The sequence below is a fragment of the Salmo salar genome, chromosome ssa13 (assembly GCF_905237065.1).
Source record: "Salmo salar chromosome ssa13, Ssal_v3.1, whole genome shotgun sequence".
Lineage (NCBI taxonomy): Eukaryota > Metazoa > Chordata > Actinopteri > Salmoniformes > Salmonidae > Salmo > Salmo salar.
The window spans coordinates 53,359,858-53,378,806 of record NC_059454.1 but is presented as its reverse complement, the minus strand read 5'-3'; the positions used below and the strand labels follow the sequence as shown (position 1 = coordinate 53,378,806).

At 42.3% G+C, this 18,949-nt stretch overlaps 1 protein-coding gene across 2 annotated transcripts in view; it reads left to right on the top strand.

Moving 5' to 3' along the window:
* Positions 1 to 18,949, top strand: part of LOC106567412 (rabankyrin-5) — a 37,210-nt gene extending 18,261 nt beyond the window's left edge. The window contains exons 17-25 of one of the 2 annotated variants that reach the window (XM_014136617.2): positions 4,033 to 4,189; positions 4,487 to 4,687; positions 5,568 to 5,744; positions 6,259 to 6,406; positions 6,695 to 6,785; positions 6,976 to 7,100; positions 12,502 to 12,648; positions 16,114 to 16,204; positions 16,752 to 18,949. In XM_014136617.2, coding sequence (XP_013992092.2) covers positions 4,033 to 4,189; positions 4,487 to 4,687; positions 5,568 to 5,744; positions 6,259 to 6,406; positions 6,695 to 6,785; positions 6,976 to 7,100; positions 12,502 to 12,648; positions 16,114 to 16,204; positions 16,752 to 16,884 — 1,270 coding nt within the window. In that variant the 3' untranslated portion in view covers positions 16,885 to 18,949. Of the gene's footprint in view, positions 1 to 4,032; positions 4,190 to 4,486; positions 4,688 to 5,567; positions 5,745 to 6,258; positions 6,407 to 6,694; positions 6,786 to 6,975; positions 7,101 to 8,011; positions 8,088 to 12,501; positions 12,649 to 16,113; positions 16,205 to 16,751 lie in introns of those variants that run through there. The other variant, XM_014136618.2, reaches the window with a different exon arrangement.

The following is an 18,949-nucleotide window of genomic DNA, read 5'->3' as shown; positions in this document are numbered from 1 at the left end:
AGACTATTCGTGGAAAATGTGGGCTAGGTGCAACCATACTGTAAAACAAAACATTTACAAGGGTTTGAATGAGGACTAACTGGTGTCTCCAAGTGGCCACACACCTGTCCAAAGTGTACACAGTTCCTAAGCAATTTCAATGCACTTTTGACTCAAAGAAGATTCTTCAACTATAAGGTACTTTTTGGAGCTCTCTTAGCTGGGCTGTTTAGGAACTAGAGCAAGCACACTAAGTTAATTTGGAACACATCCCTGCGTCCCTGCCATCACACAATTACTCTTTAGGCAATCCAAAAACGGTGTATTATAAATCGCAATCTGGGTAAGGTGGGCATGATTTGAAAGCTTGTTCCATTGCCAACATGACTAGCTAAATTATAAAATACGGTCTTAGTGCTAAGCTTTCACAAGACAATTCAGAGAAACGGATCGTAATTTTGGTGCGCATAGAAAGTCATGAGGGGGGTCTGACAAAGTGCGCAGAAGCAGAGTGTATCTCCAATTGAGCTATAAAAGAGGGCCGCGAACAGATCTATTCCCTGTGTGATCACTACCTTCTCTTTCGAAATTAATGACTGAGCAAAGAATGCATCCTTGCCCTACAAATATAGTATCAGAGTTCAGAGTGTGATGTCAGATATGTTCTATCAGAATGGGTGCTTCATCCAATATCCTGTGTGACAGCTGTGAGCAGCCAGTCGCATCCCCCTAACCAGCCATTAGCCTACTCAGCTGCTTCTCATCGTCCGTTCTTTCTGCGCATCGCCATCAGTTTTGATATTTAGACATGATGGCAAGCTGGGGTGTGCAGACAGTGATGGGGTTTGTTATATTTGTTTAATTATTGGCGTGGCAAACCCTGTGGTATCACTATTGTCATGACTGTCCTGTGAGGATCAGACTGGTGGGATTGTGACAGTAACCAGGCTTCTCTTTCTGCCACAGAGGGGAGAGGGGGGGTGCTGGATGGTTGACCGTTCATACCCGGGCGTAAATTTAAGCAGGAGAGATCTCGTTCTCTCTCTTTCTCCGTTTTAGTATCAACCAAAGGAAAGCCTTTGTCTAGAGAGACTTTTGCCCACCCAAAACTCTAATGTCCAAAAAGTGAATATCGGAACAATATTTCTAACAGAAGAACGTGGGGAATGGTCAGTGGGTAGATGTAGAAAACAAACTTGATTTTTTTGCCATTTGTGATGTCAGTAAAAACTGTAATGATCAAATACTGTAACTTGGAAATGATACCCCCTTTATCTGTCAAGTTTTCATCCAATATGTGGTGCATACAATATGCCAAATTATGAAAGTAATGTTGTTAAGATAGGAATGTGAATTTAGGAGTCTTAAGATAACTTGTAATCATATCCTTTGCACATTTAAGTAGCCACGCCCCGAGGTGACGTCAGAGAGCTTGTCAGCATGACAGAATGAACCTTTTGACCAAGATTGCATAAAGGCTTGGAACAGGTTTCAACCTTGAAACGTGAGGCGGGTAGCTTCATGTTGGAAATGGTTGACGCTTTGAACCTCAACATGAGGTGAAGAAATGAACTCGCCTTCCTTTGGACCAGAGAGACGAAGAGATGTAGCTTATGTACATCGTTGTCTGAATCCTGAATACCAACACGAGGAGGAAGAGGCGAGAAGCTCACATCAGACAATCACTGGTACAGCTGAATAGCTGTCTTAAGTCAGATATCGAGAAAAGCGAATAAAAGTGAGACTATCGTACTACCCTCATCACCAATGGAAACCGTCGACATGGCTGGTTATCTTCCAGAGTGAACAACAGTAGAAGACGGGAAAGTGGAGACCCCTTTCGGACAATCAGAGCCATACAGTGGGAAGGCCAACAAATTTCAGAGAAAGCTTGGTTCCGACCGAGATAAACGATGAATGAAGGCATTTCACACGTAAATACATTAATGATTTCTTAATCCAAACTGGCTCCGGTTCGTATGCAAGTTATATGATTAATATGAGGACAGTCCTAGAATGTATCCATGATAAGCGTCCTCTCTCTCGTTCTCTCTCTCGCTCTCATTCGCTATCTACAGTTGAAGTCGGAAGTTTACATACACTTAGGTTGGAGTCATTAACTTGTTTTTCAATCAATCCACAAATTTCTTGTTAACAAACTATAGTTTTGGCAAGTTGGTTAGGACATCTACTTTGTGCATGACAAGTCATTTTTCCAACAATTGTTTACAGACTGATTATTTCACTTATAATTCCCTATCACAATTCCAGTGGGTCAGAAGTTTACATACACTAAGTTGACTGTGCCTTTAAACAGCTTGGAAAATTCCAGAAAATTACGTCATGGCTTTAGAAGCTTCTGATAGGCTAATTGACATCATTTGAGTCAATTGGAAGTGTACCTGTGACTGTATTTCAAGGCCTTTTTGCTTTACATCATGGGAAAATCAAACAATAGTACGCAAGTATAAACACCGTGGGACTACGCAGCCGTCATATCGCTCAGGAAGGAGACGCGCTGTCTCCTAGAGATGAATGTACTTTGGTGCGAAAAGTGCTTATCAATCCCAGAACAACAGCAAAGGACCTTGTGAAGATGCTGGATGAAACAGGTACAAAAGTATCTATATCCACAGTAAAACGAGTCCTATATCGACATAACCTGAAAGGCCGCTCGGCAAGGAAGATGCCACTGCTCCAAAACCACCATTAAAAAAGACACACTACGGTTTGCAACTGCACATAGGGGCAAAGATCATACTTTTTGGAGAAATGTCCTCTGGTCTAATGAAACAAAAATATAATTTTTGACCATAATGACCATCGTTATGTTTGGAGGAAAAAGAGGCATGCTTGCAAGCCGAAGAACACCATCCCAACCGTGAAGCACGGGGGTGGCAGCATCATGTTGTGGGGTTGCTTTGCTGCAGGAGGGACTGGTGCACTTCACAAAATAGATGGCATCATGAGGAAAGAAACTTGTGGCTATATTGAAGCAACTTCTCAAGACATCAGTCAGGAAGTTAAAGCTTGGTCGCAAATGGACAATGACCCCAAGCATACTTCCAAAGTTGTGGCAAATCACTTAAGGACATCAAAGTCAAGGTATTGGAGTGGCCATCACAAAGCCCTGACCTCAATCCTATAGAAAATTTGTGGGCAGAACTGAAAATGCGTGTGCGAGCAATGAGGCCTAGAAACCTGACTCAGTTACACCAGCTCTGTCAGGAGATATGGGCCAAAATTCACCCAACTTATTGTGGGAAGCTTGTGGAAGGCTACCTGAAATGTTTGACCCAAGTTAAACAATTTAAAGGCAATGCTACCAAATACTAATTGAGTGTATGTAAACTTCTAACCCACTGGGAATGTGCTGAAATAAATCATTCTCTCTACTATTATTCTGACGTTTCACATTCTCAAAATAAAGTGGTGGTCCTAACTGACCTAAGACAGGGAATTTTTACAAGGATTAAATGTCAGGAATTATGAAACTGAGGTTAAATGTATTTGGCTAAGGTGTATGTAACTTCCGACTTCAACTGTATCTGTTGTAACAAGCAGTCATATCTTGTCGGTCCACTAAGGACCTTTCTCATGTAAAGGGTGTATGTGTATTGTGTTATTATTTAGTAAGCGAGTAAATAAATAATTAAACCAGTATGTGTAGTTCTGAATAATGAGGTAGGCTGGTATTTCTGTCTGTATTAAAGCCCTTTTGTGGGGGAAAAACATATTCTGATAGGCTGGGCCTGGCTCCCCAGTGGCTGGGCCTATGCCCTCAAAGGCCCACCCATGGCTGCACCCCTGCCCAGTCATGTGAAGTCCATAGATTGGGGCCTAATGAATTTATTTAAATTGACTGATTTCCTTATATGAACTGTAACTCAGTAAAATATTTGAAATTGTTGCGTTTTTTAGATATTTTTATTCAGCATAGTTGAGGAATCCATCTTGGTTCTAAATGAGTCAGCAAGAGGAAGTAGTTTCATGGTTAACCAGTGTGATCTGTGCCTAATGACTGTGTCTAATCTAACCCTGTCTCTCCTCTAGTGGTTGTGATGTGAACAGCCCACGGCGTCCAGGTCTTAACGGAGAGGGGGATGAGGAGGCCAGGGACGGACAGTCACCCCTCCATCTGGCAGGCAGCTGGGGGCTGGAGGAGGTGGTGCAGTGCCTTCTGGAGTTTGGGGCCAATGTCAACACACAGGTCACTTACTTACTTACTTACTTACTTACTTAGGTTTTTTATTCCTCCTGGAGCCTAGGCAATCAATCTACTGCAGTTTTTCAGCATATGCAGTCTCACTGTCTGTCAATCCACAGGTCAGTTTCACCAGGCAGTCACTCCTCTAAGCACAGGCATCTCCCACTCCTCACTTTTAATCGATTCCTCCACTTTGAGAGTTGTGATCCAAAAGCATGCTTAATGAGTGAGTGAGGAGTATCTCGTGTCTGTCCCATCAAACCCCGTTTATTGTGGCTAATATGAGCTGTGTCTACCCAGGACGCAGAGGGCCGAGCGCCTATCCACGTTGCCATTAGCAGCCAGCACAATGTCATCATCCAGCAGCTCATATCCCACCCGGACATACGTCTGAACGCGCGTGATCGGCTGGGCATGACCCCCTTTGCCTGTGCCATGACACACAAAAACAACAAGGCTGCAGAGTCCATCCTCAAGAGAGAGCCCGGGGCTGCCGAACAGGTGAGAGACATACACAGGTATGGGCATTTGAAATGATTTCACTATTCAAATTATATAATTGGGGGGGTATAGCTGCATAATCTAAATAAATATTACAGTTTATATATATTTTAAACTTAATTGGAGACTTTCTCGGGATAGAGCAATCATTTGAAAGCGTGTTCTATTGCCAACATGTTACAAAATACGATCGTAATTTAAGTGCGCCTAGAATAGTCCGGTGCATTCAAGTCGTGTTCCCTGCCAAATCTTTTCACAATACGACAAACAGGCTCATTCTGTTCAGAACAACCCAACGTATGATCCTTTGTCATCTTGTAGCTTTACATCAAGCATGGTGATCATAAACATTGACAATGTGTATGACATGAGTTTTATGATCTGGATATGTGAAGTGCACATTTGGACTAACGGGTGCTTGGATTGCTTGTTTGACATCAAAGCGGTAATTATTATAATACTCCTCTTTGAAAATACATTGAGTCCTATTTAAAGCAGTTCCCTCACTCCGACAACAAAACATTTGCAATGTCGCCCAATTAGCGGGAGTGATGGGAGCCACTTCTTTTCTCGCGGAGTTCAAGTTCAGATCCGCTGTCAGTCAAAACAATACTTCGCTGTGAAGCGGAGACCTTGAGCTCTGACATAATGTATAAGGTGTTACTGTACAGCCACTGTGTTCCAATTTAGGTGCTTATCAGTTTTCAAATCTGCTATTTTGAGTCCGTATACAGGTACGAGTGTAAAGAGTTAAAATAGGCCGAATCCTAACGTCCGTTCGGATATTGAAATAAACGTGCCCATCCCTACTTTGTTACTAACGCCAAACACATTGTGTATGAAGAAGTCTAAACCCCACCATCCTTCTCTTTCCTCTCAGGTGGACAACAAAGGGCGTAACTTCTTGCATGTGGCGGTGCAGAACTCTGACATCGAGAGTGTTCTGTTCCTGATCAGTGTCCAGGTCAACGTGAACTCCCGGGTGCAGGACGCTGCCAAGCAGACTCCTCTACACCTGGCTGTTCAGGCTGGCTCGGAGATCATCGTCCGCAACCTAGTAATGATGCCTACCCTACCTCCTCACCAGTAGCTAAGCGGCTTTCTCACCAGTGTCTTTGGGTTCTATTTTAACACACCTAAGTCGATCTTGGCGCTCTTGTGTGGCGCTGTAGCACAGTGGGTATCAATGGCGCAGTAGCTGCCTGTGGCAAGAAAGGGCTGGCTTTTGATGCATTAATAACTTACAGGTGTGACATGGGCTTGACCACTCACTGGCCAATCAACATGCTCCGTGGCTTAATACTGTAACTGTGTGGTGGTATTATCCAAACCCAGCAAAATAGAGCCCCAATTGTCTGTCAAGGATGTTCCATCATAATTGCAGTCATGGTGTGCAGATGATCAGATTGTGAAGTGTTTAATGTCAGGAACCACATTTAATATGCTGTTCTGAGATACGCAACTCAAATGTGAAAGACACAACCTGGAATGCAACCAATGTCTGTGTGCATGTCTGAGATGCTTGTGTGTCTGATTTCGACTCCTATCTGACTCTTGTATGTCCATTGCAGCTGCTGGCAGGGGCCAAAGTGAATGAGCTGACCAAACACAGACAGACAGCTCTACACCTGGCAGCCCAGCAGGACCTTGCTACTATCTGCTCTGTGCTGCTGGAGAACGGAGTGGACTTCACCGCTGTAGATGAGAATGGCAACAATGGTACTGACTGAGCCGTAATGTAGGCTGTAACACAAATGGCACCCTATTCCCTATATATAGTGCACTACTTTTGACCAGGGAAGTAGAGATGATGGTGCCATTTGGGACACAACCGTAGATGGGGCTGTTTCAGCTTAGATTCAATTCCCAACTCCTGAAATTGAATTAGTTTGAAATTCTACTATGCAGTACCATTACCCTGCACTCTCGTTTAACTGTTTCTTTGTCTCTAATCTCAGTTTAGCTCGTGCTAATACTCAGGTTTTCTTCTGTCTTTTCTCTCCTCAGCCCTGCACCTGGCCGTAATGCAGGGTCGCCTTAATAATGTGCGTGCCCTTCTCACAGAGTCCAACATTGACGCGGAGGCCTTCAATCTCAGGTACACTCCCTCTCTCAACAGTACTTCAGTTCAATTTTACAGTTCAAATTGATTTACTTAATGTAAAAATACATTGGACATCTTTCTCGCCGAAGCTCTTACATTAAAAACACCAAGTAAGATCAAGATGTTGAAGGACAAAGAGAAAGGTTAAATGTGTTTGTTCACTGAGATATTGTTTGTTTTGTAGGGGCCAGTCACCGATGCACGTTCTGGGGCAATATGGGAAAGAGAATGCAGCGGCCATCTTTGAACTGTTCTTGGAATGTATGCCTGAGTACCCTCTGGACAAACCGGACAATGAAGGGAACACAGGTAGGACTGAGTAATATATCACATTTAATTCAAATGTAATGTTTTAGGGAGATATTCCAGATACCTGTATTGCAAAAATCTATTTTTTTAATTTTTTTATGAGCATTTATGTCCACTTGTTGTCTTTTTGGTCTCATCTCCTTCGCTCCTTCTGCTGTGACTGTACACCTTCCCATTTACACACATACACACCAAACCCCTTCCCCTGCCACTCACAATAAAAAAGATTTGAGATCACTTCTTCCTCTCTGACAAGCGGTTTCAACTCACTATTTGAGTTTTGGTCCAACAGTATCGATCATATGGACACCGAAAGACTTTGAGACATTATTTAACTGTAATAGAGGAGTTAACCTTTCTAATGATACCTTTTTTATGTATCAACTACTCAAATTGCACGCAGAGCAGAAACTACTAAAACAGGAGTATTAAGAACATTGATTCTGGAAAATGTATTCTCAGTTTGCCGCACGCGGCATTGCGGTACTGCTGGCAGCATTTTAGGCAAAGACTGTGATATTGGCTGTCTAGTTTGTTTTATAAATGTGCAATAAGCATAAAACACAATTTATATAAGGAATTGGCAACTCGTTCTCATACTGAGAAATAAGGTAGATTTCAACATCTGAACAAAGTGCACATGGTAGCATGCTTTACATTCAGTTGGAGACGGACAGAAGAGTGTTTTCATAACAATTCAACTGTTCTACCTTGTTAGCTAGCAAATGGATCCAATTTGGCTAAACTTGAATTATAAAGATTAGCTAGCTAGCACATGGGCTTGTGCTTGAGAGACTGTTTGAGACCTGTGTTTATTTTCTATAATGCCAGCTACAAGAAGTTAATTGCAAAGTCCTTCTTTGCCATGCAAATGAACTGAATCCCCCAAAAACATTTCCACTGCATTTCAGCACTGCCACAAAAGAACCAGCTGACATCATGTCAGTGATTCTCTTGTTAACACGGGTGTGAGTGTTGGTGGTGGCCTGGTGTCAAGAAGGGCAGCAAAGAAGCCACTTCTCTCCAGGAAACACATCAGGGACAGACTGATATTCTGCAAAACGTACAGGGATTGGACTGCTGAGGACTGGGGTAAAGTCATTTTCTCTGATGAATCCCCTTTCCGATTGTTTGGGGCATCCGGAAAAAAAGTTTGTTTGGAGAAGACAAGGTGAGCGCTACCATCAGTCCTGTGTCATGCCAGCAGTAAAGCATCCTGAGACCGTTCATTTGTAGGTTTTGCTTCTCAGCAAGGGAGTGGGCTCACTCACAATTTTGCTGAAGATCATGATTAGGTGGTTATTGGTGTCAGCTGTGTTAGCTGGGGCAAAACTTTGACAGCAATCAGGCCCTTGAGGACTGGAATTGCCCAGGCCTGCATATTGAAAACATGTTTTTTTAAATGATGTATGGAAACTTTCCCATAAGTCTCTAAGAGCTTTACACACCTGGAGACTAAGGCAGGGCGGCAGGGTAGCCTAGTGGGTAGAGCGTTGGGCTAGTAACCGAAAGGTTGCAAGTTTGAATCCCCGAGCTGACAAGGTACAAAATCTGTCGTTCTGCCCCTGAACAAGGCAGTTAACCCACTGTTCCAAGCCCGTCATTGAAAATAAGAATTTGTTCTTAACTGACTTGCCTAGCTTGAAGAATTTGATTGTTGAGCATTGCTAGACAGCCATTTTTCAAGTCTTGCAATAGATTTTCAAGCTGATTTAAGTCAAACTAACTAGGCCCCTCAGGAATATTCAATGTCATCTTGGTAAGCAACTCCTGTAGATTTGGCCTTGTGTTTTAGGTTATTGTCCTGCTGAAAGATTAATTTGTCTCCCAGTGTCTGTTGGAGAGCAAACTCAACCAGGTTTTCCTCTATGATTTTTCCTGTGCTTATGTCTGTATTGTTTCTTTTTACCCCCAAAAAACTCCCTAGTCAAGCATACCCATAACATGATGCAGCCATCGCCATGCTTGAAAATATGAAGAGTGGTACTCCTTGATGTGTTGTTGGATTACTTAACTACACATGGTTGATGATATTACTGGTTTAACTAGCTTGTCCTGCATTGCATATAATCAATGCGGTGCCTGTTAATTTATCATCGAATCACATGCTCCTTCAACTTTGCCAAAAGTGAATCCTAAGTGATTATTTAACAAAAGTGCAAAAAACACATTCGTTGCACAAATGTACCTAACCACAAACATCAATGCCTTTCTTAAAATCAATACACAAGTATATTTTTTTAAACCTGCATATTTAGTTTAAAGAAATTCATGTTAGCAGGCAATATCAACTAGGGAAATTGTCACTTCTCTTGCTTTCAGTGCAAGCAGAGTCAGGGTATATGCAGCAGCTTGGGCTGCCTATCTTGTTGCGAACTGTGTGAAGACCATTTCTTCCTAACAAAGACCGTAATTAATTTGCCAGAACCACCAGCCTTCATTTGTTCTCATGTTCTGAGCAAGGAACTTAAATGTTAGCTTTTTTACATGACACATGTTGCACTTTAACTTTCTTCTCCAACACTGTGTTTTTGCATTATTTAAACCAAATTGGACATGTTTCATTATTTATTTGGGACTAAATTGATTTTATTTATGTATTATATTAAGTTAAAATAAGTGTTCATTCAGTATTGTTGTAATTGTCATTATTATAAATATATATGTAAAAATTGTCAGATTAACGGTATTGGCTTTTTTTTGATCCAACAATCAGTGTCGGCGTTGAAAAATCATAATTGGTCGACCTGTAGTTAGTATTTTGGAGTAACTACGTTGTTGATACATCCTTAGTTTTCTTATCATGACTATTAAACTCTGTAACTGTTTTAAAATCACCAATTGGTCTTATGTTAAATCCCTAAGCAGTTTTGTTCCTCTCCTGCAAGTTAAGAAGAACACTTTTTATCATTGTAGTGACTGGGTGTATTGATACACCATCCAAAGCCAAATTAATAACTTCAACATGCTCAGCGTCTGCTTATTTAAAAAAATTCAATAATAATCACATCCACCAATTGGTGTCGTTCTTTGCAAGGCATTGAGAAACCTCCCTGTACTTTGTGCTTAAATCTGTGCTCTAAATTCACTGCTTGATTGAGGGAACTTACAGATGGTTGTATGTGTGGGGTACAGAGATGAGGTAGTTGCTCAAAAATCATGTTAACCGCTATTATTGAACACAGAATGAGTCCATGCAACTTTTATTATGTGATTTGTTAAGAGTATATTTACTCCTGAAGTTTTAGGCGGCTGCGTAGCCTAGTGGTTAGAGCGTTGGACTAGTAACCGTTGGACTAGTAAGGTTGCAAGATCGAATCCCCGAGCTGACAAGGTACAAATCTGTCATTCTGCCCCTGAACAAGGCAGTTAACCCACTGTTCCTAGGCCGTCATTGAAAATAAGAATTTGTTCTCAACTGACCTGCCTAGTTAAATAAAGGTAAAATAACAAAGGGGTTGAATACTTATTGTCCAAAGGCATTCAGTGGCGTAAAGTACTTAAGTAAAAATACTTTAAAGTACTACTTCATTTGTTTTTTGGTGTATCTATACTTTACTATTTATTTTTGACAACTTTGACTTTTACTTCACTACATTCTTAAAGAAAATAATGTACGTTACACATTTTCCCTGACACCCAATAGCACTCGTTACATTTTGAATGCTTAGAAGGACAGAAAATGGTTCAATTCACACATTTATCAAGAGAACATCCCTACTGCCTCTGATCTGGCGCACTCACTAAATACAAATGCTTTGTTTGTAAATGATGTCGGCGTGTTGGAGCGTACCACTGGCTGTGCGTAAATGTAAAAAAAAAGAACATTGTGTAGTCTGGTTTGCTTACTATAAGGATTTATTTTAAGTATATGTACTTTTACTCAAGTAGAATTTTACTGGGTGACTCACATTTTACTTTTCATTGTATATTAAGGTATCTTTACATTCCAAAAATGTCTACCAACAAAATTCCACTTTGCGATTATGAAGTATTGTGTGTCGATCAGTGACACAATTTAATCGGTTTTAAATTCATGCTGTAACACAACAAAATGTGGAAAAACTCAAGCGGTGTGAATACTTTCTGAAGGCACTGTATATAGTCTTGTTAGTGTGCATAGTCACTGCAAGATAGGGTCAGTGCAGATAGTCCGGGTAACCATTAATCAAAGCTGCAATATGTAACTTTTTCGGCGACCCGACCAAATTCACATAGGAATGTGATTTATTGATTTGTCATTTTCTATGAAGGCAAGTCTAAGAAGCAGTAGATCTGTTCAATGTGCGCTGTTTCTATGGTTCCCGTGCTTGTTTCATTTTTGCGTCTTTTACTATCGGTTTTGTACACCAGCTTCAAACAGCTAAAAATATAATATTTTTGGTTATGGAAAATATATTTCACAGCAGCTTAGATGGTACAATGATTCTCTACACGACTGCTTGTTTTGTCGCATAAATTGAAATGAGGTGAACTATTAGAATTTTAGCAACAAGGAAATTTCTTAACGATTTCTACACATTCTACCTTTTAACTAGTTTTAATAGTCTTATGGCTATTTTAACAGTCTTATGGGGATACAAGCTGTGTCGCAGCCTGTTGGTCTGAGAGCTGATGCTCCGGTACTGTTTACCGGACAGTAGCAAAGTCAACAGTCTATTGCTTGGTTGTCTGGAGTCTTTGACAATTGTTCTGATCTTACACTTGGACCGCCTGGTATAGAGGTCCTAGATGGCAGGGAGCTCTGCCCCAGTGATGTAATAGGCTGTCTGCACCACCCTCTGTAGTGCTTTGCGGTCGAGGGTGGTGCATTTTCCATACCAAGCGGTGATGCAGCCAAGCAAGATAATCTCGACGGTGCAGCTGTAGAACTTCTTTAGGATCTAAGGGCCCATGCCAAATCTTTTCAGCCTTCTGTGGGGGAAGAGGCGCTGTCATGCCCTCTTAATGACTGTGCGGGTGTGTGTCTACCATGTTAACTCCTTACTGATGTGGATGCCAAGGAACTTGAAGCTCTCGATCCGCTTCACTACAGCCCCGTTGATGTGGATGGGGGTGTGCTCTCTCTCCTCTTTCTTGGTCTTACTGATGTTAAGATGTTATTCTTTAGAACAGTGGTTTCAAACATAAAATGTATTATATTTCCTCACGGTCAAAATGAGCTATAAATAGTCCTCTTTCCTTCGCTTTTGGGATTCGATGCTCCCTGACTGTCTAGCTTTTGTTTCGATGACTCTTTGCAAGTTGGACAGAGTGAAGACTATAAATGTAGGTAGATTCATTTATACACCGTTTCAATCATTTCAATGGCAGAAAATAAATGTTTTCCTCAAACCACCCTCTGGCCATATGTTTGACACCCCTGTTCTAAAGAATAACATCAAACATTTTTGTTCCTCAGTTCTGTTGCTGGCCTACATGAAGGGCAATGCTAACCTCTGCCGTGCCATTGTGAGGTCTGGAGCTCGTATGGGCCTCAACAACAACCAGGGAATCAACATCTTCAACTACCAAGTAGCCACCAAGCAGCTGCTCTTCCGCCTTCTAGGTGAGACGCTTGGTCCTGGTGTACTCTTGAATAGATATGCTATTCACTGCAATTGGTTTGTTGTACAGTAGTTCAGCATAGAGTACAGTTCATAAGAATACAGTCTGTAGTTTACAGTAGTTATATATCAGTTAAGCATAGAGAAGAGTTTATTTGATCTTTTGATCTATGCATTAATCATGATCGTCACGGTCTGTACAATTTTAATAGGTATTTTTAAGAAGGGGTGCAATTGTCATTATGTTCACTTTCAAATACTCGTTTTGATGTATCGCTAGGACTGCCTTCTCTCTTGGGAATACCTATCAAAAAGAGCCACTCTCCCACCCTCTGTTTTTTATTGCTTCTCTTCCTCACTACTCTAGCTCTCCTCATATCGGCTGGATACCTGTTTGCCTTCTTAATCTGCTTACAAGATAACCGTGAAGGATATCGCTGGTTGATATCGCTGGTTGAATCTTAAGTTTTTTTTTTTATGTAGAAATTCCTTTTCTACTTCTGTCTCATGGCTAGCTATTGAGACTGTTAGCCCACGCTGCAAGGCTAACATGGCTAGCTCGCTGAGAGGTAAGCTAACCTCACTAGAATACCCTACCTGCAACATGGTGGCATTGCTAGCTACCTTCTCTTGTCTAGTTTAACCTACGTTTACCCGTTGTGTTAACTAGACCGACCGTCTCTGCCTCAAGGCTCAGTCGGTCGCGGGAGCACAATCTTAAGGCCAACTCTGCCCCAACACGGTTTCCTTCAGCCAACACTGAGCTTGCCACGGCAGACCTTCACCACAATGTAGCTGCTTGTTAGCTAACGCCCCAGGAAAGCTAACCACACCAGCATTACATTTACATCAGCATTACTACTTGCAACATGGTAATATTGCTAACTCCCTTCTCTTGTCTCGTTTAGCCTAAGTTTATTTGTTTGTATTAACTAGAGCGACTGGCTAACCTCACGACACTGCAGTCGTGGGAGAATACCTACCCGAAGTTGAACTGCCCCCATGCGGTTCCTTTCGGCTAGCACTATGCTAGATACAGCATTCCTTAGCCACGAGGTAGATGCTAGCGTGCACATTACTATGCTCACCCCAGCTAGCATTAGCCACGAGGCTTCTAACTAGCTATCTTACTGTGGCTAGCTCGCTGAAAAGCAAGCTAACCACACTAGCATTCCTACCTACACGTACGATTGCATTAGCATGGCTTGATAACGCAGAAACGAGTTCCCTTCCTGCCCAGATGGTAGTATTGCTAGCTCCCTTCTCTCGTTTAGTACAACCTATGTTCACTCTTTTGTGTTGACTCGACTGACTGGTTTAGTTTCACGGCATTATGGTTGTGGAGATTTTCAGCCCGATTTCAAACAATGCACCCATGCTGTTCCTTTCGGATAGCGCTATATTAGCTGTAGATTACCCTTAGCCTCACAAGGTGGTTGCTAGCTAGCTAACGCCTACACTAGCCTCATGGCTATAGCATTCATACATAGTGCTCACTTCAGCTAGCCATTAGCCGTGAGGCATCTAATGAAGTAGCTCACGTCTGTCAAGGCTAATTTGCAGCAATGCTGATAAGCTTGCTTCTCTCGTTTTAGTACACCTAATGTTCACTCACTTTCATTGGCTAAACTGACCAGCTACACCTTACAGTCCTATGGTAAAAAGAGACTCTCAAACCCGAAGAAACAACGCTATTCACTCGGTTGTCTTTGGCTAACATGGTTCTGGCTAGCTCGGCCATTCACCAGCTAGGTGAGTGAACACTAGCTAGCAACACCGAAAGCCTAATGGCTAAGCGTTGACTAGCACACATAACCCGGTTATGCAATGCTTTTCCCCCAGAGTTATGGCCCCTGCAATGTGAAATTCTCTAACAAGTCCTGCGAGTGAGATTTTACTGAGTACAGGCATGTGCATGGCCAGTCTACTAGTCCTCACTGCTAACACCAGCTAGCTAACCAGTCTGGCTATTGCTAGCTTAGCACTGGTATTTAGTTTGCCTAGCATTGATTGCGTTGTGCTTAATGAGCCGGCCCTGCTAGGTGGTGATCCGGTCCACGAGATGGCTTGAAACAGCTAGCTAACGGGGCCCCTGTGGCAGCCTGTTGGTTCCTGCATCTTGCTCACAGCTGGCAAGGAACAAAGAGCTGGCCTTGGGGGAATGAGATCCTCTGCAACACAACAGTCTGCCAAAACTCAGGCTAGGCCCCTGAACCAGTTCAAACCTGTAGGGAAGTAGTTTTACACTGCAGCAGCATCAAGGATCCACCCCTCTAACCCTCGTAATGAAGGTAAGGGTCGGCCAACCTAGGGCGCAGCCCTTTTGGCTGAGGAAGCTGGTGTGCAGGGTCTACGGCTTTCTGCCCTACTCTCTTTCTCTTTGGGTTTAACGGTTGCTACTCCTTCCACTCCGAGTTTCGCAGCAGTGGGGATGCAGAGCTGCTTTAAGAAAAAAAACGTATCTGTGCAGAAGCTCACTTTTATGACCGTGCTTATATGAGAGAATGGAGTAGATGCACTTTGTGTGTCCTCCCCCGAGTGCCTGCCTCCCTCAAGCTCTCCCCCCAGCGCCTTCTCAGGTTTTCAGCCAGTGGCAGAAGTCTGCATGTCAGCACTCCCTCCGGTCTCACCGACACATGGAGCAGTAAGGCAATCTCTTTCGCCATCCACTGTGGCTCTTTTCCCCCCGTGCCTATGGCCTTTTGCCTCTGACTGCTATGGCGCGGACTGCCAGTCTAGCCAGTTTTGGTATGCACCGCTCCAGTTTTCCCGACAGAGGGCGCTGCTACTCTATACAACAAGGCATGGGGAAACCTAATCGTTCTCTTTTTGACTATATCCTGCCGGATCATGGAGACCATTTATATGTATTTATAATGGCATGGGTGATGGCCTTCGGAGGGGCCTTGAAGAGCGCACTCCTGCAGACGAATGTACCTCTTGTGCACTGTTTTTGTGCGGCATGTACTGGGCTTCCCTCACTTTTATGTTTTTCCCCGATGGGTGGTGTCCCTGCACCTTCTCGGTGCATACTCCTATAGTTTTGGGACCTGAGGGGTGCTGATGTTGGGACTACCCTGGCTTCGGAGAGGATGCTTTGCCAAACCGGAGTAGGCCATATCCCCACGTGCATTTGAAAGAGAACTTAAGGTTACTTGCGTAACTCCGGTTCTTTGATAATGACTGAGCTGTATCCCGCATTCTCCTGTTTGCAAGAGCGTGAGAAAGAGAAGCATGCTTGAGGATAACCAGAGGGCGGGAAAGTGGCTCCTTTTATGGAAGTGAGGGTCTCTTCTCATTCGGCGCTACCAGTCTGTCTACAACAGAGAAGCTTTTGATAGGTACTTCCAATAGAGTAGGCGGTCCTAGCAAACCCCACATGATACATCTCACTCATATTAACAGATAAACAGGGTTACACAGATAACCAGGGTTACGCAGGTAACCTTACCTTTTGTGTGTTTTAGATATGTTGTCCAAAGAGCCCCCGTGGTGTGATGGCTCAAACTGTTATGAATGTGCTGCCAAGTTTGGAGTCACCACAAGAAAACATCACTGGTAAGAACAGGAAAAACTGTTTCCTAATAAAGACTGCTTCAGTCCTTTTAAAGGAGCAATCTGCAGTTGTGACTTTAAAAAAAATTTTTTTTTTACTTATAAATGAATTAATGGTATAGCCATTGATTCTTGAGTAATATAGCACTATTGATGCCTCCGTGAGCTTGGTTGAACTTCAGAACCCAAAATATCAGCTTGTTTTACTCCAATGTTTTACATTGTAAACAATGTAAATATAAACAAATACTTTATAGCAGGGTTCCCCAACTGGCGACTCGCGGGTGATTGTATTATTTATTTTTTTGGGACATAAGACTGTAAAAACACCAGCAAATCAGCTCCATGTGATTTACATTTTTTTTTGCTTTGTAAATCTCTTCCAAAGTATTCCCACAAGGTTTTAAAACATTTTTGTCAAATATTATATCTGAATTTGAGTCTGTCCTGTTGACCTTAATTACCTAACGCTCTGTCTCCCCCACTCTTTTCTTCTTACTCATCTCCTTCCCGCTCCCTGTCTCCCTCCTTCTCTCCTGTCTCCACCCAGCCGTCACTGCGGCCGCTTGCTCTGCCACAAGTGTTCCATAAAGGAAATCCCCATCATTAAGTTTGACCTGAACAAGCCTGTGAGGGTCTGTGACATCTGCTTCGACGTGCTGACTTTGGGTGGGGTGTCCTAACAGCACTGGATAGCATGCCCCTCCATCCATCTGACCCTCCCTCCCTCCCTTCATCTTCCTGTTATGGGGTGCCAGTCGTGCCTGGCTCACCACCATGGCACTGTGGGCTGGGCAACACCAGGCAAGGTGGCTTCACGGCAGTAGCAGCCAGGTCTAACTTCCTGGAAAGTAATTGGACAGAGTTACGGACGGACCACAACCTCTGTACTAGTCATTCCAGTCTATACAAATATGTTAAAGTTCTAGCAGGACTTATGAAGTAGAATTTATAAAATTTGTTTTTTTGATCAAAGTAATCATGATGTGAAATTGGATAAAATTAAACGCTTGCTTGCTGGCTCAGTGACTCCAGGACTGGGCTAGTTGGGAGGGGAGATGTTATTCAGATTGTCTTACTAAGGATTGATGATGGTTTTGACCCCAGTTATAATTTATCAAGTGTTTTGAAGGAATCATGAGAATCAGTGATGAACATGTAATGGTGTCAGATTGCAGGAGCGGTTAGACTCTGGTCTCTGTTGAGAGCTGAAGAACGAACAGACAGTATTTCTCCAGTAGCAGCCACTCACAGGCCCACTCATCAAATGAATCCATCACTGCACTGTGCTGCTGAGACGGAAAGCAAAACACCTGCTGCTCTCCAAGACCTGCCCTGCATCACAACCTGTCATTTCTCCCGACTTCCCTTCATGGATTTTAAAGAAAGGACTGCTATAAAAATTTCACCAGTGCTCACTGGTAGAAATGACAAATTATTGGGATGCAGGGCTGGGTTTACCCCCTCTGTTGTAGTGTTTACAGGTGTTCATCTCTGTTCTACTTCTGTCAATTTAAGATAATCACTTTGTTTTTTTGCCCTCCACTTTTTACTGTTGGCTGTGTGGCTGGTTCTAATAAGAACTAGAGACCGGTGTGTTGGATTTTAAGGGAATAGAGTTGAGTTACTATGAAGCAGATCATGTTGTTGTTGGGACTACAGCTTTTTCACACAAAATAATATTTTTTTTTAATCAATGCTTCAACATTACATTTTTGATTCAATGATTAAAATGTTAATGAAACACTCAATTTTAACTCTGTCACTGGTTGAAGAAGTGAGCTCTCTGCTTGTAAAATTGGAAAGAGAGGAGAGAAAAAAAGAGATTATATTCACATGATTTCAATTTAACTGCATAAAACAACCTCATAAGCATTTATAGACCACACGGTCAAAAGATGTATAACTTAATCGATAAATGGGACAAGACACTCAACTACTAAGTGTAATCAATGTATTTTCCAAGAGAACTGGAAAGGGTGAGAACCTTTACCATTAAGGTTTTGTTAGTCCCAAATGCAAAATAATCCTCGCTATGAAATTATAAGTTTGCATTTTCATTGAAAGTTAAAAAAAATGCCTGTCTATGCATGTCATTTAATTTGTAGCATATACATTTTTTATTATAATATCATAATTCATGAGGACTATGTTTGTCACCCAGATCACCGACATGTACATTCCATTTAATCCGGGCCTATAGTAAGGTCCTCTTGTTGGGGATTTGTTATATGTAACAATTGGTATTGCCTCAAATCAGGTGTTGTCTTGACCTACCTGTCTGGTTTCCCCGAACCAGATTAAGCGAAGTCCTTGACTAAAAAGCACTTTCAATGAAAATGTTAATGCCTTCGAGTCCAGAACTAGGTTTATTAATCTGTGTCAAGAAAACAAGCCATTTTTTTTTTTTTTTGTGCTTCTTGATTTCAAAACCTTACAGGTGCACTTTATCAAGATTACATGACATTTCTGATCATAAGGGGAGAGGATGTGAGAGGAGTTGGTGGTGGCCACTGGCCTGTCGGTGGTCCACTCTAGGTATTGTTAAATTGTACAGATAAATGTATAATATTTTTGACCACTACAACTGTTTTGTACTTAATGCAGTTAGCTTTTTTTGTAATTGTGAACTGAAATATTTGCCTCTGTTAATCTTTTATGCACATTGTTTCTGTATGCTCAGATATCTAGCCTGTTTCTTCCTTGCGAAAGGAGGTCGAGTTTACATAAAGGTAATCAAAATAAGAA